This window comes from Strix uralensis, chromosome Z (assembly GCF_047716275.1).
Source record: "Strix uralensis isolate ZFMK-TIS-50842 chromosome Z, bStrUra1, whole genome shotgun sequence".
In the NCBI taxonomy this organism is placed as follows: domain Eukaryota; kingdom Metazoa; phylum Chordata; class Aves; order Strigiformes; family Strigidae; genus Strix; species Strix uralensis.
In genome coordinates, this window is record NC_134012.1 from 32,081,339 (window position 1) to 32,104,047 (window position 22,709).

The 22,709-nt window shown below is 39.1% G+C and overlaps 1 protein-coding gene across 1 annotated transcript in view; it reads right to left on the reverse strand.

The window, feature by feature from the left end:
• Positions 1-22,709, reverse strand: part of PTPRD (protein tyrosine phosphatase receptor type D) — a 385,966-nt gene that overhangs the window by 276,994 nt on the left and 86,263 nt on the right. The window contains exon 2 of the mRNA XM_074855344.1: positions 9,640-9,807. Within this exon, the coding sequence (XP_074711445.1) occupies positions 9,640-9,724 (85 nt within the window). The 5' untranslated portion in view covers positions 9,725-9,807. The remainder of the gene's footprint in view (positions 1-9,639; positions 9,808-22,709) is intronic.

Here is a 22,709-nt window from a genome sequence, read left to right on the forward strand (position 1 = left end):
CCAGTTACAATGTAATTGCCCATAATTAGCTACTAGATTATTGTTAAATTCTCCTCTCTACTGCAATCTCTGTCTTCTGTACAAGAAACTATGTCTACATCAGCTGAAAGAAGTCTTCAGTAATCTTTTTTAAACAAACTTCTTACCGAAGATGATAAAGCATTATCCCATCCTGAATCTATGTTTTTTTGCTTTCCTGAACTTTCTCCAGTTTGTCAACACACTTTTTAGAATAAGAAACCAGGACTAGATTTGCACTGCATTATTAGTCTCACTAGGCCCAGATATGTAGGGTTGATTTATCTTTCTACTTCCATTCATTCTACCCTTGCTTTTCAGTCAAAAAATAATGTTAGACCCTACTGCCTCTCCTGAACACAAGGCACTTTTTCACAAAAACTTTCAGTTTATCTTCAAAATCATTACTTACAAACATACTAATCTCTATTCTGGACCATATTTTGCATTTGTTGCTGCTAAAATGTATGCTGTTTCACTAAAACAGGAGACCAAATGACTATTTTTCTCTCAAATCCAGACATCACCTGCAAATATTCTCAACAATTATTTTATAGATTTTTCTAAAGCATATTTGAAATTCTTGAAGGAAAAAAATGACCCACGTGGAACTCTCCTGGAAATGCCCATATGTAATTGACTCTCACTGCCAAAATAAATTTAGCACCGCTTTCCCTTGTTGTTTTTAACTCCTTCACATTTGAATGTGCCAAAAAAAAAAAAAAAAATCAACACTAGTGGAGTCTCCCTTCCATCCGTATACTGCTCCTGAAGTGGAAAGCACTGAGAGTTTGAAAAATACCTAGTAATTTAAAAATTAACTTCTTAAGCACACACTAGAACAAAAACTATCCAATTAAGTTTCATAGACGCATTTAGTTGAAGAATTTATATTCCAATAGAAGAAATTTTAAACTTTATTGAACTTTCTTCCTGAACAACAGTCTTACTGGGAAAAAGGCTCTAAAAATTTCTTTTTAGCAAGGAACTTGAGAATGTGGTATGCATTGTGAAATTCTGTTATTTGATGTTACTTTGCACAGCTACACCATGTCCAAAGTGCTGTTTACAGTCATGCACCAGAATTTCGTGTAAACTGAAATGATAATTTGCCACATATTTGCATTCATGCTCTATGAGTAATTTCAAGTTTGAATTGTCTTTTATCAATATATTTTCTTCAATTATACATGAACTCTTTACTCATCAACTCATATTCTAAATCTGCACTCATTTTTCTCTTAACTTGTACATTACAGTCTTGTATAATTCAGTGAACGCCACAGTAGCAATTTATACACAACTGTGTTTAAACCTCTTTTACAGAAATTTAAAGTCAACATGTAATTTTATTCTTCACATTGCTACCTTTAGAAGGAAGCAGTCAAATTAATTCAGTCTGCACCACCAAAAATTCACCAAAACTTTGAAATTATTAAATTAACAATTATTTTCCTAACTATTTTGAATAAATATATCTTCAAGCAGACACTATTTAAGACAGAAAGATCCTATACATCATTAATTTAGGGGGGAGGTGGTTTTCTGAAAGATAGGGTCAAAACAAAAGTGAATGGTGATCTTCCTATGTATTTTGAGATTTTTATAATTTGCTAAAGCTGTTGTCAAAGTTCACCACTGCAACAGATGCTGCTACTCAAGATTTTATCTCCATTTCAGCCACTGAGAGTTAAACCTCAGATAAGGAGTGAAAATATTGTAAACCACCACAGCATTTGTTGTGCTGTGTGAATGTAACCTAAAAAAATATCTAAGATTTCTATATTGCTGTTTCTCCTTTCATTTTTCCTAAGACTTGCTCCTATATTAAGACTCTGATATGTAGGTTTAGTAAACTTTTAAAGTATGCAGACATGTTCTTAAGCAATCTGGCAAACACAGACACACTGGAATTCCCTACCAATTCTGACAAAGGAATATTAATAACCCACATCCTATTATCTGCCAGTGGTCATTACTGATGCTGCAGGGAATTGCACATAATGAGATACTTACCCCTACTGAAGTTTCTCCAGAAACACTTCCTGTTAAGGGTTGACATTAAATAATGTGATTTTGTCCAACTCTGTTGGGCCATTAAAATACAGCTCCCTTATCTAGGTTTCTTGGTGTCTGGGAAGACTGGAGAACCTGGATTTCCTGACTCTGGTTTTATATATGGTCCAGAAAATCCAAAAGATGTAGGGCTTTCATTTTTACAGAAATTTCACTACCTCTACAGTCAGCCACAGGCAATATTGCCAGGGCTTAACAGCTTCTCAGAACTCCGCAGCTTGCAACTCAGCTCTACTCAGCACTCTGCTTTTGAGAGGTAGGGACCTGTAACTACCTAAATTAACAGCAGCTGTGAAAGAGACATGGAAACTATCTTCAAAGTTGCAGAGATAACCTTACAAAAATGTTCAGGAGAACCATTCTGCAACTGTTCTTCAGTTTATTCTATAGTTCAAGGCCCTGGTAAACTATATTTAAATCTGAATCCACACTTTACAAAAATTCACACAAATCTTTTGTTCATATTAAATTTTGAAATGTTTTGTTATGCACAGATTGACCCAAACACCTTTTTAAAAATTATGTGAATTAGAAAACTATATTCCTCAAGTAGGTCTCAGTTTTGCTGTTAATACTCGATAATTTAAAGCAGCTTAAACAGATGTGGTGGTAATCATGGCTACTCTTGGAATTAAATTATTCAAATTTTTTTAATGTAAGGACTTGAAAAATAAGGGTTGCATAAATCCTGGTTTATGCAAACATCCATATTTGTAGTTTCTGTGTCTAAGTCACTATGTTTGGGATGATCACATAACATTTTCACTTTCCTTGATTCTCCATCTCATCTATCATGTATATTCCAAAGCCTTCACTTTGCTGCCTAGCAAAATGAATACATCTAGAATGGTTTGGTATAACTAGCTGTCCCACTTTTCTCTAAGACTAAAACTTGTGAGAACTGATGGGTGATTTACTTGACATATTTTAATATCGCATTTAAGAAGTGCAATATAAAATTACTCTCGCAATACTATACACCAATTTTCATAAAATCAACTGGAAAATGTCCTAGGGTTGAACTGCAGAAAGATACAAAAATTCCTGAAAAAACAATATAAAACAAAATTGAAAGCTATTTTTCTTCAGAAAAGGCAGTGCATATTTAAACTCTCTTGCACACATCACCATTAAAAGAAACAGTAATGTAAACAAAAGGCTATATCTTACACAAAATGGATGCTAACAGCACTAAGATACAAAGATAGATGATACTGAAAAAATTACCAATAAAGAACAGGAAGATTTTATCTTTGGATTTTACAGTTCCTGTTACTGCCCATAATTGAAAGCAGTAATTGAAATAATCTTTTTAAAGATGTCAGACTTTAAATCTAAATCTAACATGACAGAAATTTAGTCCTAGTTACCAAAGGCACACACACAAAAAAGTAAAAAATTTCCACGTTGCACTTGCCTGAAGGTAGTGTTTATGAAGCTATTCTGGAAAAGGGTTTTTTTTTAGTGTAAAACATGCATGTCTAGTTGCAAGACTTACTATAAGATAATTACTTTCTGTAAGGTGATGACTTCAGAAGTTCTATTTGGGTTAGTTTAATGTTGTAGACAAGTGCTTAGAAACAAAAATTACAATCTGGACTGCATGAATGTGTTTCAGCGTGTCAAAGAACATAAAAAAATTTTAAAAGGGAAGAACAGTATTAGCAGAGAAAAAAACAGGTGTTCTTTAAAAAAAAAAAAAAAACAAAATGAAGGAACCAAACAGAACAAGAAAAAAAAAAAAAAAAGAAAAAAAAATAGCCATCTTATGTTTGATTTCACCAATACTAAACTACCATCTTTAGATCCTATTTAACAAAAATTTGTCTCAATCACCCCAACATTTGTTAAAAGTAATCACTGTCCTGTCAGTACTAAGTTTTAGCCCTTCCTGATCCTGGTCTAGAGAAGATCGTCAAGATTTTTCTTTTACACAGCACGATGCTAAGTGACACTTACGCATCAGGAGACAGAGAGAAAACTATGCATTATTCACATTTTAAACAATTGGGAATGAAGGCAATATACAATAAATGTATTGTTTATCGTTAGTATTTCTGATTGCCTTTTTACAGTCAGCTGCAACCACTTCTACTGAATGAAGAAAGAATTGTGGCTTCTCTTCTAAAACAGGATCTCAAAAAAAGCAGCAAAAGAAAAATGTCAGAGCAGAAGCTATGTAACCAAGAATGAAGGAAAAGAATTAAACAGAGAAAAATACTGGAATGCAGCAGAGAATTTGGAAGTGCTAGTGATCAGGCCTTTGTTGGGGTGGAGAACAAACAGGATGTGTGCTGTGAAAATAAATTTAATTACTAAAAAGCAGGATGCAGTATATCCACAGAAAATTATTTGATTCTCTTAATACAAACTCTTGAATTCAAAAACTAGGATACTAGGAAAAAACAGAAATAACCATTTTAACACCATTTTATATTTTATATATTTCTTTGAGCTCAGTGATTAACTTGGCACCTCATCATTACAGAGGTCAGAAAGAGGTAATAGTATAAGAAAACTGTTCCATAAGAGTGTCTGAAACATATATGCTTCTTGTTATCAAACAGATGAACCTGCAGAAAGCTTCTAGGTAGTTACTATTCTGCCAGTTCACTTAAAAAACATGAAAAAACCCAGTAATTTTCTTATGACAAACAATGTGATATTACTAATTTCTCAGTAGATGTAGAGAAGTATTGCCTTAACACAGTTGGCATCTACACCATTCAGAACAAAGCAGCCAGTGGTAAACACTGTGAACTAACAGACTCTCTTTCTACAAACAAGAAGGCTAAATAAACATTTTCTTTCTTCAGCGAATTCTGTAATATCTTCTCACAGTGTGCAGAGAAGCTACAAATACCAAACATAAATGGAAACAACTAAAAAAAGTCATATTCCTTGAAATTTTTCACTTCTTATACTTACAAGTTACACTTCATTTTACGAACAATAAAAGGTAAAAGAGCAAAGGTAATTTTGCCACCTTTGAATTTTGCTTACTTTACTCTGGCAAGTATAATCTTAGTCTCTGGGGGGCATGGTGCATTCATCCAGTACACCAGGGAAGGTTTTTTTGGCATTTCCATCCTGTATACCTTGGAGAGGTGGCCAGGGGAGTTTATCAGCCCATGCCAACACATTTCAGAGTTTGGTGTCTTTCTCAATGATGGAGAGAAACAAAGATGTCTCATTCCCTCCTTCAGCTGTGAGGGTAGTATCTAAACAGAAAACTAGTACTAAGGTCTACCATTGGGAATCTCTTCAAAAGCATGAAGTGGGCTTGCTACTTAGATCCCATTCATAGTGATTTCACAGTGAGATCAGAAGAGTATGAGTTCCTTATCCATTTGCAATTACTCTGGAAAGAATACAATGCACTGACAATGTCAGGATATATCTTCACTTCTGTAGTACCTTGGTGCTAGCAACAGAATAATGATGAAAAAAAAAGGAAGACATGGCCTTTCCATGATGACAGAGAAAAAAAAAGAGAAAAATTTTGTCCCCTTTGTCTCATCTTTTGTGTCCTCTCCCCACTAAAAGGCATTAACATACTCCTGCCAACAGTTTGTGAAGTTCAAGAAGAGCCCTGGACAACAGTTGGGTCTGGGACTCTTTTACAAAGAGCTATACAGACAGGAGCAGTACCAGCAAGACTGGATCAACTCCAGCACAGGACGAACTTTTCTTCAAGTCCTCAGAAAACCCAGGAGGAGAGCTAATCATACAAGAAGAAAACACATCTTTCTGTGCATCTGCACACAGAAGGCTTACTGATCCAGTGCACTCCCTCAACCCATAAAATAAATATGTCTGTGGAAATACAGTAGATCTTCCAAATAAACAAAGTACAGTGTGTAAGAGTAAAATGTTACTGTGACTCTCTAAGAGCTCCTCTTTTAGACTGGTAAAACAGAAAAACATTAATTTACAACTTGCAGTATTAATGCAATATTATGTGGAGCCATATAAACACATATATGGCACACAATATAATTCATACTATACAATGTATATCATTTGTATATACATATATAAATATTTATGCAAACTAAAAGCCTGTGCATATTAATTATTTGACAACCATAGTCTCTTTCTTCAATGTCATAGGTTAAGAGACAGAGGAATATGCTTTATGGTTTTCAGAACTATACTGTAAAGGGAATGAAATCATCAGATTTGACTAGAACACAGGAGACATTGCATTGACATCTAGCTATCACAAGCCTCTTTGCTTTGTGTTAGGTGTATCACAACCTTTTAGCTGAAATTAAAAACAAGTAAGTGCAAATGAGCAAAATATGGCATTACATTTTTCTCTCTCCTTCCAGATCTAGTTCTTTCTATAATTCATTGGAAAGAAAATGAATGCACAAAAGGATTCATGATGCTGAAAAATCAGTTTCAACTGTAGAGTGCACTTTGTAAAAAAGGCTTATGTAAACTTACACAAATTGTGGGCAATTTTACAATTTTGCAGTCACACTTTTTATTAGTAGTAAGCAGAAAATAAAGGTAAGATCAAAATACGAGCCTTTTCCCCTAATATAAGAGCTAGCCAGATTAAAGCCTGAATATTTGAAGTGACCATTTCATATTCACATGGTACATGTAAGAGTTCATTCACTTTCTGCCTTTCACATTAGTGCTATCCACATCGCAAAAACTTTTAACAACAAAAGAACAGGAAAGACCAAAAGAAATAGAGCTTTTAAAATTCTAAACAAGTCAACAGTATTTTTAAATGATTAGGTGAGAAACTGCACTTCTGTTCTTAGAAAGTTATATTGTCTACCTCAATTCTGTCCGTAAGAAAATACTGAAACAGTAAAACCAGAGATAGTCTATCACTTCTTAGCATAATTACTTATTCTCTGTTCTGATGTTTTATCAGAAACTCTGACCTAGTATATAGCACAAATGAGTTTGTCTTAAAGCATTTCTATTTTTTGAAAAGAAAAAAAGTTAATGACATTATTATTCCATTATACTTTAGTTCCAAAATATTAGCAGTATTGCTCAACTTTTACTTAGTTGAATCTTTCATTTTTTAACTTTTTTAAAATCTTTTTTTTATTTGTAAGTATTTTTAAATCATCATTTTCTTTTTTCCTATTGGCTAATAACAAGATGCAATTGATACTAAGTAATAACCATATTGCAACATTTATAAATCCCTCCAAGAAGATAACCTAATGTATCTTTTTTGGCTACCCTCTATTCTTGTAACTCTGCCTAGTAATACCTACTAATTACAAAGACAAATATACAAAATCATAAAGGATTAGTTTATATGAGTTCCTCCAGCACAAAACTCAGCTGATTTGTGCATTTGTGAAAGATAATCGGTGGTATTGAGGGTGGAGTGTTTCCAACTTAAATTAACAGCACTCATATTATCTATTAGCATAACCACATGAAACTATTAATGATCACATAATATGACAGTATGGTATAAACCAATGTCTAAAAGGAATAGAAAAAAACAAGTAATTAACGTGTTATTGAAGAGACCTTTGCTTTGTTCTCCAGTCAAGATGATACACTGGTCCTGTAAAGAATATGATTAAGAATCTGTCTTTTACTTATCCACTATTAATTAATAATAAGATTTATTGTTACATCATTTTTACTCTTTCTTAAGTTTCTTTTAAGACTGCATCTTTTTGTCCAGGCTGGTTTCACTGAGAGTAACTCTCACAAAGAGATAATCTCTGTGCATCTTTATTCTGTATGTGATACTCCTGAATTCCTCCTAGACCTAGCCAGCAAAGACTTCTATGTTGTTACATGTTATTTAAAATAAAAAAGAATCATAAGTAGAATACAGCATTTTTGGAAAACTGAATCTGAAAACTCCCTTAAAAACTGTACTAGGATACCAACCAGTTTTGAAGTAAACTCCATGCTAATCTTCAGAAAAAGTATCTTCCTTCCCAACAGACAGGAATGATGAAATAGGGAACCTTCTGTTTAACATAACATGATTACAGAAACTATACATTTCTCTCATGAGTACAGAACTAACAATGGAGTTTCTGGGGTTTGACTCTCTTTTTGCAAATAGATACCCTGTTAGGGTTACCAAAACCAAAAAATCATTTGTTACTCAATCACAGGAGGTTGGACATTCCATTATCTGAAGTAGAAAGGGTATACCGGACTCTAAAAGTCTGTGTTTGCTAAGCACAGAATTTACTTTTAAAATAGGTGGTACACTACAACTGCAGAAACATTCAACACATGGGACCACTTCCCAATTAATTATTTGCTGGCTAAAGTGTTAAAATGTCCTTGGCTTCACCTTAGACACAATCATCCCAGCTGGTCATTATTTACCTGGAAAGAGGCCAAAGAATCTCAGCTGTCAGTATACCACAAACATGTATGTTTTGTCCTTTTTTTTTTTTTTTTGGTCATTTATGAGCAAGAGTTAAAAGAAGGAAGTCTTATTACACATGGAAGTGGAAAGTTTTTCCATCTCTTTTATTGTTGCAATTTAGTATATCTAGAGTGAAGGTGATAAATGGAATGATAAAGAACTCTTCAATATGAATTTACTGAGAACTGATTTACCCAACCTTACTGACACTGTTTTTGTTCTTGCCTGTTCCTACTTAATTCAACTGCTTCTTTGTTTTACACAGATGTGTGAAAAAACACAAAAGTCTTCGAAAGTCAGAGCTGGAACAAAGTTATTGATGGGTGATGTATCTGCATAGGGTCAGGAAGATTCAATAGGAAAATATCCCTTAATCAAGTGAATGTTAACAGTCAGCTTGTAGTAAACCTGCAGGTCAACAGGTGGAAAGCAAATGGCTTTTCTCATTTGCACATTACTTCTGCAAGAAGCCACAGGACATCTGGGCAAAGGAACACATGTAAACAAGGTAGACCTAATGATTTCCTAATTAAGAAGATGATATTATCTTCCCATTAATAAGTAAACTAATTGAGCAAAATCCAACAGTTTCCCCTCAGTACAAGTAAACATAGGTGCCTTTCCTCACTGAATTTAGGCCAGCCACTAAGTTGTCAGTTCTGCTTGATTTGTTTGGATACTGTACTCCGAGACAGCTGTCGGAAATAATACATTAGAACAGCTGTTGTGGCAGTTACAAAGGGCCTGGAATTTTAATTGGACTGGATATTAATTGGGAGGCGGGGTCTTTTTTTTTTTTTTTCTTTTTTTAAACCAAAGTTAAGAAAGAAATATTCAAAATATGACAGATATCTTTAAAGGATTTAACCAATGGCTGGTAAGCAAGGCTGGTATTTGTTTTAACTACATAACTTTGTGTCAATGGTCTCCACCATCTGAGCGGGGACCACTAGTTGATTAAGAAAAGGGGCATTAAGATGAAAAACAGTAAGGAAGTTGCATAAATAATCCTTTTCAGATACTAGCTGTGATCTAGAGAGGACCTTGCAGTGCTTTAATTACTCAAATGGAGACTCATTCCAAGACCCTTGGCAACCACCAGCTGAAAACAAAACTGTTCCCATGGCCAAGACCTAAGCACAAATGAATAATAAGCTTACTTTCAGCATCAGCATAGAGTAGTAAGCACAGGAGCACCACCACTGGCCTGACTACGTGCATCATCCGACAGCTTGGCACCAGCATGCTTTAGCAGCCTTGTTCTCACTGACTTAGAAGCCACTGCGAGTCTGTCCGGTCTGAAATTTCAGATGAAGTATTTTCAGAGCCTGTGGAACAGATAAGAAAAAGATAAAAATACAGTTAGCAAAAGTAGGGCAAAGATTTTGTTTTTTTCTAAGCATTCACAATTTCAGGCAAAACAATTTTAAAAGATGAAAGGGTAAGGGAGAAAAAAAGGAAGTATGATTCATTTCAGGCTACTGGCTTATACCAGAAGATTCAAGGTATGGTGTTTGCTAGCACTGTTGCACCATATTTCTCAGTGCACATTTTCTACCCTAATCAAGCATCTGTCACACCCTGGATCTTTTGTTGTATTCAACAGCACCTTCTGAATTACAGTAACTGTCATTGTTAATGAAGTATAATACATCACTGGAATACTCATGTTGCAAAAAGGGAATCAAAGTGGATTCGATATCCAGAATAAAAAGTCCACTTGCAAGCAGCTGATGCCCTGGCATCTGGTAAGAATAGCAGAGCAAAGTCTGCTTCATGAGGTATTCTTAAAGCTAGACATCAAATGCTAGCCTATTGCGTAGTTCAGCAACTCTCAAAGGTTAAAATTCCTGTTGTGACTTTCCTGTTGTGATTTTTCCTGTTATGCCTAACAGAAAAGAGAAATCCAGCATTCAATAAAGGGCTGAGATTCCAATTCAATATCTCGTTTATTATGATGTGTAATTGAATATGATACACTGGGAGCACTGTAGCTAAAGTACCTGACTTAAAAAAGCAGTGTCTCTTTCTTGCCTAAATTTACCACTACTGAGCAATAACAGAAATTAAGGAATATAAATACATTTCTCCCTCTCACCAGAAATAGTAGAGATATTTCCAAGTAGCCTAATGTTGTCACTAAAATAACAATGAAATGTAGTTTTACTTTTTGAAATAACATATAAACTTTGGCAAGTTCGATACTATCTTCTTCCAGTTGTCATTGTACAACAGGTATGAGGCTTTGGAACTAGACGGCCAGCCGAATGAAGATGGAAATGAGGATCCATCCGGTGAGACACCCACAGCTTGTCCCTCAGCCCCACGACTTGCGACTTCTTCAAGTAAGAAGGAAAGGAGGGTAATTCAAGTGGGTGACTCTGTTCTGAGGGGTACGGAGTGGCCCATATGTCGACCAGACCCATACCATAGAGAGATCTGCTGCTTCCATGGGGCTCGGGTTAGAGATATTAAAAGGAAGGACACTGCTTGGGTGCAGCCCTCTGATTACTACCCTTTGTTGGTTATCCAGGCAGGTAATGATGAGGTGGTAGAGAGAAGTCTAAAGTCACTCAAAAAGGATTTCAAGGCACTGGGGTGGCTAGTTGAAGGCTCGGGAGCTCAGGTGGTGTTTTCATCAATCCCTCAAGTAGAAGGGAAAAACACTGAAAGAGGGTAGAAAACACATCTAATTAACACGTGGCTCAGAGACTGGTGCCACCGTCAGAATTTTGGGTTCTTTGATCATGGTGAAGTATATAAGGCACCTGGTCTGCTGGCGACAAATGAGACAGGTGGGATGCAGCTGTCCCAGAGGGGGAAAAGGATTCTGGGGCAGGAGTTAGCAGGGCTTATTGACAGGGCTTTAAACTAGATATGAGAGGGGGAGGGGGAGGGGGAGATGACTGGGCCTGTTGGGAATAAGCTCAAGGGAACCATGCCAAGGCTTGAAGGATGGTGGACTAGTGAGGGCTTCATTTGAGAGAAGGGATAGATGTTTAGAAACCATGGAAGCACCTGAGAAGGGTCTGGTAAGAAGTGGGGCCCACACTTACAAAAAGGTGTTGGATTCATTAGCTCATCTCAAGTGCATCTACACCAATGCACGCAGTATGAGCAACAAACAGGGTGAGATTGAAGTCATGATGCAACACGAGAACTATGACATAGTAGCTATAACAGAAACGTGGTGGGATGCCTCACATGACTGGAGTGCTGCAATCGATGGCTACAAGCTCTTCAGGAGGGATAGACAGGGAAGGAGAGGCGGTGGAGTGGCCCTGTATGTTAGAGAATGTTATGAGAGCTCAGAAATCAAGTATAGTGATAACGGGGTTGAGAGTGTTTGGATTAGGTTAAGGGCCAATAAAGCAGATCTTGCTGTGGAAGTCTGCTATAGACCTCCCAACCAAAGCAGTGAGGTGCATGAATCTTTCTATAAACAGCTGGGAGAAATCTCAGAGTCACTTGCTGTTGTTCTTGTGGGGGACTTTAACCTCCCGGGTATTTCCTGGGATCACAACACAGCAGAGAGGGAACAATCCAGGAGGTTCCTGGAATGTGTGGAGGATAACTTCCTCACACAGTTGGTGAGTGAGCCGACCAGGGAAGGTGCCCTCCTGGACCTGCTTCTTGTGAACAGGGAAGAGCTTGTGGGGTAAGTAAAGGTTGGAGGCCGTCTAGGATGCAGTGATCATGAGATGATTGAGTTTTCGATCCTTGGAGAAACAGAGAGGGGTTAGTAAAACTGCCACCTTAGAGTCCCGCAGGGCAAACTTTGACCTGTTCAAAAGACTGATTAACAAAATCCCTTGGGAGGCTGCCCTGAAGGATATGGGAGTCCAGGAAGGCTGGACATCCTTCAAGAGAGAAGTCTTAACGGCACAGGAGCAGGCTGTTCCCGCGTGCCGAAAAACAAGCAGGCGGGGAAAGAGACCGGCCTGGCTAAACAGGGACCTTTGGCTGGATCTCAAGAACAAAAGGAGAATCTATGACCTTTGGAAAAGGGGCCAGGTCTCTCATGAAGACTATAAAGATGTAGTGAAGTTATGCAGGGAGAATATTAGGAGAGCCAAAGTGCAGTTAGAGCTCAACCTTATTACAGCTATTACAGATAATAAAAAATGTTTCTATAAATTCATTAACAAAAAAAGGAGGATTAGGGAAAATCTCCCTCCTTTATTGGATGCAGAGGGAAACATGGTAACTAAGATGAGGAAAAGGCTGAGGTGCTCTTTGCCTCAGTCTTTAGCAGTGGAACTGGCTGTTCCCTGGACATCCAGCCTCATGAGCTAGGAGATGGGGAGGGGAAGCAGAATGAAGTCACCACAATTAAAGAGGAAGTGGTCACAGACCTGATACACCACTTGGATGCACACAAGTCTGTGGAACCGGATGGGTTACACCCAAGGGTGCTGAAAGAATTGGCAGATGTGCTTGCCAAGACGCTTTCCATGATTTACCTGAAGTCATGGCTAACTGGGGAGGTGTGGCAGGTGCATCCGCCCAGTGAGAACAGAGCTTCCTGGCTGTTGAAACGTGGCAGCTTTTGGCTGTCTTTGTTTTCAGGGTCTCGCGGTAGCTGAGACCTTTTGACCAATGGGAGCCGCTATTGACTACAGGTCAGATTCGGCCTGGGTATAAATGGAGTCCCCTGGGGGAGCCATTTTGAGCTCGTCCTCTGGAGCTGCACGCTGCGGTCAGGACTCTCCCCTTGGGTCAGGACGCTGCCCAAGGAAACTCCTCGAGGTGCCTTGGGTTGGGACGCTGCCCTGAGCAGGTCCTCGAGGTTGAGAGTCCTCACTTTCCAGGTGAGTGATAGCGCGTTCTGGGTTGTCGTTAAGCCCTAGGTAGTGAGGTTTTGTTTACGTTTTGGGTTCTCGTTAAACCCACAAAGTGAAGTTTGCGTTTGGGGTTTCCGTTAAACCCCTGGGGTGTGAGGTTTTGTTTACGTTTTGGGTTCTCGTTAAACCCACAAAGTGAAGTTTGCGTTTGGGGTTTCCGTTAAACCCCTGGGGCGTGAGGGTTTGTTTACGTTTTGGGTTCTCGTTAAACCCACAAAGTGAAGTTTGCGTTTGGGGTTTCTGTTAAACCCCTGGGGTGTGGGGTTTTGTAAAGTCTTTGGGGTTATTGTTAAACCCTAGAAAGTTATTCTGTCCTCCTCTTGCGGACATCCGGATCTGTAATACACGGAGGGCTGATTGGTGGTTAAATTAAAAAAAAAATAAATTTTTTTTTTTTTTTTTTTTAATTGGTAGTGGGTTGCTTATTTAGAAGCCTCCGCAACAATTGGCGTAGTCGGCAGGATGTCCTTAGAGGAGTTGTTACAGAAATATAGTCGTGCCCCCTCCCCTCTTGAGATACAGTGGGCAAGAGAGAGATGGTTCGACCCGGTAGAAGTTGTGAGGAAGTTAGAACAGAGCCGGGGAAGTTGGTGGACAAGCGGAAATGAAGGAAAAATGTGCGCCATATTAGGTGCCTGTTTGATTCAGGCCCAGGATTATTTTGCAACAGTGGAGAGAGATTTTTTGGAGGAGCAGTTGGAAATTGATCGTTTGAAGTCGGAATTATTACGAGAAAGAGAGAAAAGGTTGTTATTAGAAAAAAAAATTGAGATCATGCTGGCACGAGCAAAAAGACCCCCTAGTGTTGCTCAGATTCGAAAGTTAATCACCAGTGCAGATCTTGAGGAGTGGGATGGAGACATCTGGGGAGAGTCTGATGAAAGTGGTTCGGAAGAAATGAAGGAGTTGGAGGAAAGACATGTGCGACCTCTCATTAAAACAGAAAGGCATACAGGTCCACAAGGTGGGAACCCCCGAACCACCGTTCGCACAACCCCCTGGACAGGACCGGAGCTTGGCGAGCTTCAGGTTAAATATTCACGCAAGCCAGGCGAAACTGAAACCGAATATTTGTGGAGAGTTTCTCTGACGGGGGGGGATCGAATTTTGTTGAGTGACGATGAGGCAGGAGGTTTCTGGGGTCCCGGCGTGTTTTTAAGTGATGGACCAGCGGGTAACCAGTCGATAACATCTCGAGTGGCTTACTGGGCTGGGGGTGTGGACCCGAAGGAGAGAGGGGAGCCTGTTACTATTAAAGTAAAGGGGCTGTCGGAGCTGGCTGAGGGAGTACAAAAAGCAGCCTGTATTCAGGCTATGTATGAGAGGGGGCGGTGTGGAATTCCGCTTGCGGCGCCGGTGGATCCCAGCCACCTTAAACCTCTCATTAGAGGGCTCCCGGATGCCTTAAAGATACATGTCCAGTCCCTTAGAGAGAGGATACAAAGGGCTATCGAATGTAATCAGAGAAATTCCTCCAATGCCCATGTACATGTGTTAACATGGGCGGAAGTATTACATGATCTGGTTGCTTATGGACGGGAGATGGGCTGGACTGATTTGAGTGGGGGTGGGGGTGAAAATCGGAGAGTTCGACAAGTTAGTCAGACGGCTTCCCCTGCTGAACAGCCTGCCCGTAGAGAGTTTGAATCGCCCCGAGATAAACCAGGTCGATTTTATGAGTTAGGAAGGAATGATCTTTGGCGGAAGGCATTGGCATTGGGGATACCCCGGGTTATGTTGCATGGGCAATCTACTGATAATATCTTAAAGTTGGTGGAATTGCTGGAGGGGAAAACTCAAGAACAAAGGGAGACACAGGTAACTGTACTCCCTCAGGAAGGAAAAATTAACCCTTTTACAGCATCGAGGGGGGAGCTGAGAGAGTCAAAAAACTAGTAGCTGCGGTTTGGGGATCGGGCCGCCCACTCCGCATGGTGAATTCCTGCCACAGGAGGTCCCATTGGACTGGAGGGTAGCAAATGTAACACCCATCTACAAGAGAGGCAGAAAGGAGGATCCAGGAAACTATAGACCTGTCAGTCTGACCTCAGTACCAGGGAAGGTCATGGAGCAGGTCAATTTGAGTGCCATTAGAAGTCATATAATGGACAACCAGGGGATCAGGCCTAGTCAGCATGGGTTTATGAAAGGCAGGTCCTGCCTCACAAACCTGATCTCCTTCTATGAGAAGACGACCCGACTATTGAACGAGGGAAAAGCTGTGGATATTATCAACCTGGATTTTCGGAAAGCATTCGACACAGTTCCCCAGAGAATTCTCATAGAAAAACTGGCTGCCCATGGCCTGGATGAGCGAACGGTCTGCTGGGTCAAGCACTGGCTGGATGGACGGTCCCAGAGAGTGGTGGTCAATGGAGTTAAATCCAGCTGGCGGCCGGTCACAAGTGATGTACCTCAGGGCTCGGTGTTGGGACGATTTCTGTTCAACATCTTTATTGATGATCTTGATAAGGACATAGAGTGTATCATCAGTAAATTCGCAGATGACACCAAGTTAAGCGGGAGTGTTGATCTGCATGAAGATAGGGAGGCTCTACAGAGAGACTTGGATAGATTGGATCAGTGGGCCAATGTTAACAGGATGAGCTTCAACAAGGCCAAGTGCCAGGTCATGCATTTGGGCCACAACAACCCCATGCATCGCTACAGGCTTGGGGAGGTGTGGCTGGAGAGCTGCCTGGGAGAAAAGGAGCTGGGGGTTCTAATTGACAAACAGCTGAACATGAGCCGGCAGTGTGCCCAGGTGGCCAAGAAAGCCAATGGCATCCTGGCTTGTATCAGCAGAAGTAGGGAGGTGATAGTCCCCCTGTACTCTGCACTGGTGAGGCCACACCTTGAATATAGTGTCCAGTTTTGGGCACCTCAATACGAGAGAGATATCGAGGTGCTGGAGCGAGTGCAGAGGAGGGCAACGAAGCTGGTGAAGGGCCTGCAGAACAAATCCTATGAGGAGAGATTAAAGGAGCTGGGACTGTTCAGTTTGAGGAAGAGAAGGCTAAGGGGAGACCTCATCACTCTCTACACCTACCTGAAAGGACATTGTAGAGAGGTTGGTGCTGGTCTCTTCTCACAGGTGATTAGTGACAGAACAAGGGGGAACAAGGCTTTAAACTGCAACAGGGGAGGTTTAGACTGGACATTAGGAAAAAATTTTTCACAGAAAGAGTGGTCAGACAGTGGAATAGGCTGTCCAGGGAGGTGGTGGAGTCACCATCCCTGGATGTGTTTAAAGGTCGTTTGCATGAGATGTTAGGGGATATGGTGTAGGGGAGAACTTTGTAGAGTAGGGCTGATGGTTGGACTCGATGATCCCAAGGGTCTTTTCCAACCTGAATGATTCAGTGATTTTGTCATTCTTCATCACCACATGAGTGGTTTCCACTCAGTGAAGATAAAAACTGAAAGAATGGAGAAAAAATCATACTAATTACCATTCCACTAGATCTTACAGATTTGTGAGTGGTATAAAGAGTCCATTTTACAGCACAGAGTGATGCTCAAAGAATCTACTCAAGGAAGAAAAGACATGAGCAGCTGTTAGAAATCTATGGCTGTTAGGAATCTCTTTTGTAAAACTATCTTTTGAATCAGCTACTGCCATCAAAAAATACAAACCTAAGAAATCTTCACAGGCAAAGTGCTGAAGGCACCAGCTCCCCCCCTTTCATCACTACCATCTTCATGTCAGCATTTCAAATGACAGCAAAGTCCATGAGACATCAGTCCTGTCAGACTCAATCTGTGTCTGTGCAAGCGTATCAGAACCAACTGCTACATAAATATTCCAATGCTACCATCAAGATGGAGATGCATGAAATGTATTTTTGAGGAAGAGGTGATTTTGATTTTGCTTCTTCTAGACTGCAGGAGCTACAAGGGAGCCCTGAACTATCTCTAAAGGCATCTCAGTTGTGGACAAAACTTTATTTTTTTATTGACACACAAACATACTAGCTGGCATGTGAAGGTGAATGACAGAAGTGTGATGGGTACTAAGATTTGTGTCTGCACCATAAACTGTTCCCTTTAGCAGGGGAGGAAGTGGAGAGGAAACAACACCAATAATAAGGGGAGCTGAGGAGGGAAAAAAAAGGTCACCACAAAGGTACTTGTTTTCCACAACTGCTTTTTAACAGGGTGCTGAAGAAAATTCTCACACATTCCAAACACTCCCACCAAACTATTCAATATGGTATCCAACAGACTATAAATATTGTTATCTGCTTGGGGAAAAAAGGGAATTTTAAAAATCTCATGATCCTGACATGTAAATATGCATTTATCCTCTACAAGCTGTCTGCAGATGAAGGGATTGATCACAAAATGTGTTGAAGAAAAGGTTGAGAAGATAAAGGAGCTTTTTTTTTTGATTAAAAACCCCATTCCATTCTCTCACTCTAAATGCACATACAAGTACTGCACTGTCTCTGCCTTGAAGGTGACAATCACTATCACTCAGACCATAAAAGCCAACATCCTCAGTACTTCCTTTATTTGCCACTTCTAAGTGTCATGGCTTTAGCTAGCGTCATCAACACACTAAGGTTTCCAGGAGATCCTTTGTGGTTCTCTCTTGACCTGCTTATGCCTCCATAGCTAAATTCTAGTATAGTAGGTCAAGTAAACAGAAGCACTTGAATTAAGTTGAATGGTGGATTGTTTTTCTTTCAACTGAATTGAAGATACTGTTCGTGAAGGCTGATAACACTAGAAAGAAGCAAGTTAGAAGACAACCATGTGCTATCAAGGTTCTCCACACAAGTCTACCTCAGCTTTACCAACAAAAAAACATAGCTTCAGCCAGGGACCCTGTTACTGACAACTGTAGCAACCTTGCGATTGATAATCATCTGGTATGTAGGTGTATACTTGGCTTAGTTGTGAAAACTAACATGGAGATGCAATTCCTTACAAGAACTAAATGCAATTATCAAACAAGCATTAACTATCAAATGAAGCCACCTTCATAATTCCAAAGTAAAATGATCATCTAATGCATTATTAATTCTTAAATGAAGTAGTTTCTTCCCTTTTCTATTTCCTCCTGACAAACTCCTTGCTATATCCGGACTGTGGTAGCAGAGACAGTGAAAACACAAACAGCATTTGCAACACCAGGTTATATTAGCCTCTTCCCCAGAGGGCCAACATTTGTCTCGCAGAATGAATCTGGAGTCAGGTACTCTCTTAGCAGCCCCTGTTACAACATTCACACTGGACCAGTGCAGAAAGATGGTGCTTCTCCTTTTTAGAACACAGAGACGTCAACAGTTATTCAAAAAAACCCTCTCTTTGTGAAGCTTTAATGAAAGATGGTTTTATTTTAGGATAAGTACTATGTAACTGCAGTATTAAATAATAAAAAAATTACTCTTACAAATCTCTAAAAGAGCTACCTATGAATATTTTCTGCCACAACAGCTATTTTGGTCTCTTTCCCCAGACAAATAAATTGCTAATACAACAGTGAAAACCAAATGATGGCATTAGCACATATGTAAGTAAGAGACAGATTTCCCCTCATTAGTGTTATCTATCAATAAAATCAGTAAAAGTGGAGATGTCCAGCCCCACAGTGTTCAATGCAGACAGAAAAGAATTCTCCTCAGATGGGACAGATGATAGCATCTGGGCATGGGCACATGTACCAATTATCCTCAAAAGGATCAACTGGGTGAATGAACTACTGAACACGGAATTACTTCCCTTCAGTCTATTTAGTACCAAAAATATTCTTTTAGGTGTTAACACAGTACTCAGGAGGAGTCGGTACATGCTCCAAGACAGTTAAAGTTATAGAAAATGCTTACCTGGAGACAAATTGTAAAACCAAAAAGAAAAAAGTAAATACTGATTTTATTTATCTGCTTGCTTTTCCATGCTGCAAGTGCATGTAAATGCTTGATAACTCAACCCAGAAATTTAGCATAGCAGGCAAGAGCTCTCAGAAGAGACATGAACACAGACAAAAAAGAAGTCATAGCAGAGGTATGGAGTCACATTGAAAAAACCCAGCAACTTTTAAAAATTCTGGAATATAGGAATGTGAGGATAATGACAGCTGATTTGTGTAACTACACAAACGGGATTTCTATTTCAACTTTTCTAAAGTTTGAGTTGTTCAGAGATAGGATTTTAGTTCATAGCCATTTCTGGTCTGCCACAAGGACTTATGGGAAAACAACTGGATATGCTTTACATTTTTTTAAAAACAACATTTCTCTAAGAACAAGTAGTAGGCAAAGATTGAAACAGAAGACTGTGTTGACATTCTGTTTCTACACTTCATTCATCACAACAACAATCTTAAATTACATCCATTCCCTAGCCACAGATTTCTAATACCATACATATGCAAGTGAAAAGATTAAAAAAAAAAAATAATTGAAACATTACTAGAACCAAGTCAAGGAAGAAGTGCTTATACTTCACATCTTTGCATATCAATCAAGATCCCTCCTTAAAGAAGAAAATAAACAGATTTCACAGACAAATCTTGGCTCAAAAACCTGACTGACAGCTGAATCATTAGTAGAAAGAATAGGAGAAAATGCATAAAATTAATGCTCATAAGGTGTTTAACCAAAATCAATTCAGAAATACCTCTGGGTAGAACAATGTCTTTTAAATGGAATTAAATGTATTTTCCAAAGCAATGGAAACTGTCAGAAGTTCTACATTTAGCTTGCTCTTTTATTGATTAAAGATGATAGAAGTTTTCATAGTTGACCTGCTGGAGGAGTTCCATGCTTCATTCTGGTTTTATTCTTAAAAAAGCCAAAATGCAAACACATGATTAAGGAAATTTAAAAGACGGATGTGTTGTGTTCCAAAGTTTAGTCTTATCAGTCCCTGGATAACAATACACCTTAATGCTCTTTCATCATTCCTGAATTTCTCTATTATAGTTATTCCAACATGACTGAGCACCCACCCTGGAAGAGCAGGTTTCTGATCTCAGGCAGGTCTTTGAACTATATCACTATAAAAGCACCACTGAGTTGCAGTGATAGTGAAATTTTGCTTATATTAAACAACTTAATATATTCAATCTGATTCTATGTTGCAATTCTGTTTAGGACTTCAGCAAGGATTCTTCTGTTACCATGTAAAACAGAAAATGGATTTTTCAGTAATCAAACAAATAAAGAAAATAGATAAATGGCATTAATTTAGTGAATAAACTAATTAAATTACAGTAAAATACATTAAAAATCGTATCACAGGGTTGTTTTTCTCATGTAGAGAGTTGTTAAAAAATTCACTTTTTTATTTACAGAAATACTGGTGTTCATATGTAATCTTAAACCATACACAGAAAATCCTGCCTAGTCTGATCTTTATACAGCTTCACTCACATTCTAAGTCTTGAACTAAAATACCAATTTGTAAGTTGTCACATTTCTCAATGCTTACAAACTTCCGCCATCTTTCTAATGCAGATTATAAGAATTTTTCTTATTCACAGTGCAGAAACAATTCACTAAAGCATTCTGCATTCTTAACTCCGTGCCTCCCAAATAATGGATTGAGAAAAAAATATTGTGCTGGTAATGGCTGAATTGCTGAGATGAAAATAGTCTTGCTGGAGAAGGAAAACATACACTGTTATCTGTCAATGCATATTAAAGCAGTACATTGTTGAGATTCTATACTAAGAATTTAAACCATGTTACAGAGTCACAGATAACAGGTTAAGTGGTGTGGCAGATGCACCCACCCAATGAAAACAGGGCTTCTTGGCTGCTGAAGTGTAACAGCTATTGATTGCCTTTGTTCTCAGGGCTTTAAGGCAGTTGAGGCCTTTGGCTAATGGGAACCACTATTGATCATAGATGAGATTCGGCCTGGGTATAATGGTGTCTCTTGGAGAAGCCATTTTGAGCTTGACCCCTGGAGCAGCATGCTGAGATTAAGGACTCTCCCCTCAGGTTGGGACACTGCCCAGGGAAACTCTTTGAGGTTACTTGGGTTGGGACACTGCCCTGAGAAGTTCCTTGAGGTGGACAGTCCTCATTTGTTAGGTGAATGATAGAGCATTTTGGGTTGTTGTTAAACCCTAGGAAGTGGTGTTTTGTTCTGTGATAGAGTGTTCTGGGTTGTTGCTAAACCCTAGGAAGTTGTTCTGTTCTCCTCTCACAGGTATTCGAACCTGCCGTTGAATGGTTGTAGAGGGCTAACTAATTGTGTTGATAATAAATTTTTAATTTTTGGTTGCTGTTTGTTTATTTGAGAGCCTCTGTAACAAGTGGACAAATGAAACATCTTCTACTAAGACTGACTTCTTGCCTGAAAAACGCAAGCTCTGCCAATCATCCAGTCTTGACTCCTGTCACCTAAGAACCCTGCAAATTACTTAGCTACAGTTATCCTGAAATAGTCCAGCTCCAACTTTGCCCATCTGAGAAACTAAAGAAAGCAAACTCTATTCTGACTCTCTTTCAAAACAAAAGGGAAAAAAAAAAAAAAAAGATAAAAAGAGAGACAGAAAGAGAGGAAGACAGACAGGAAGGAAGGAAGGCAAAAAAAGTAGCAGCTAAAGAAAAGAATCTAAAAAAGTATCTCAGCTAATCTGCATTATTATACTCTTTCACCAATTGCAGAAGAGAAATGGTGAAATCCACAAAAAGGTTTGTAGATTATCTATTTTTCTGCATTTAGAAAAGGTAAACACTAGCCTAGAAAATAGCAAATCTAACTTTTCTCAACGGGCCTGTACTTGGCGCTGGTGATGCTGCAGCCTCAATACTGTGTTCAACTTTGGGCCCCTCACTGCAAGAAAGACACTGAGGTGCTGGAGCATGTCCAAAGAAGGGCAACAAAGCTGGTGAATTGTCTCGAGAACAAGTCCTATGAGGGATGGCTGCAGGAACTGGGGTTGTTTAGTCTGGAGAAAAGGAGGCTGAGGGGTGACCTTATTGCTCTCTACAACTACTGGAAAGGAGGCTGTAGCGAGGTGGGTGTCGGTCTCTTCTCCCAAGTAACAAGTGACAGGACAAAAGAAAATGGCCTCAAGTTGTGCCAAGGGAGATTTAGATTGGGTATTAGGAAAAATTTCTTCACTGAAATGGTTGTTAAGCATTGGAACAGGCCACCCAGCGAAGTACTTGAGCCACCATCCCTGAAAGTATTTAAAAGATGTGTAGATGCAGCACTTAGGGACATCTTTTAGTGGTGGACTTGGCAGTCCTAGGCTTATGGTTGGACTCGATAATCTTGAAGGTCTTTTCCAACCTAAATGATTCTACAATTCTACAATTCTATGAATTGTTTGTCTCCAAAGTCTGGTTTAAGAACAAATATGACTATTTTTATGCAAAAATATTTACTGACTGATTTTTGCCTTTGTCTTTTGTCTCAAAAAA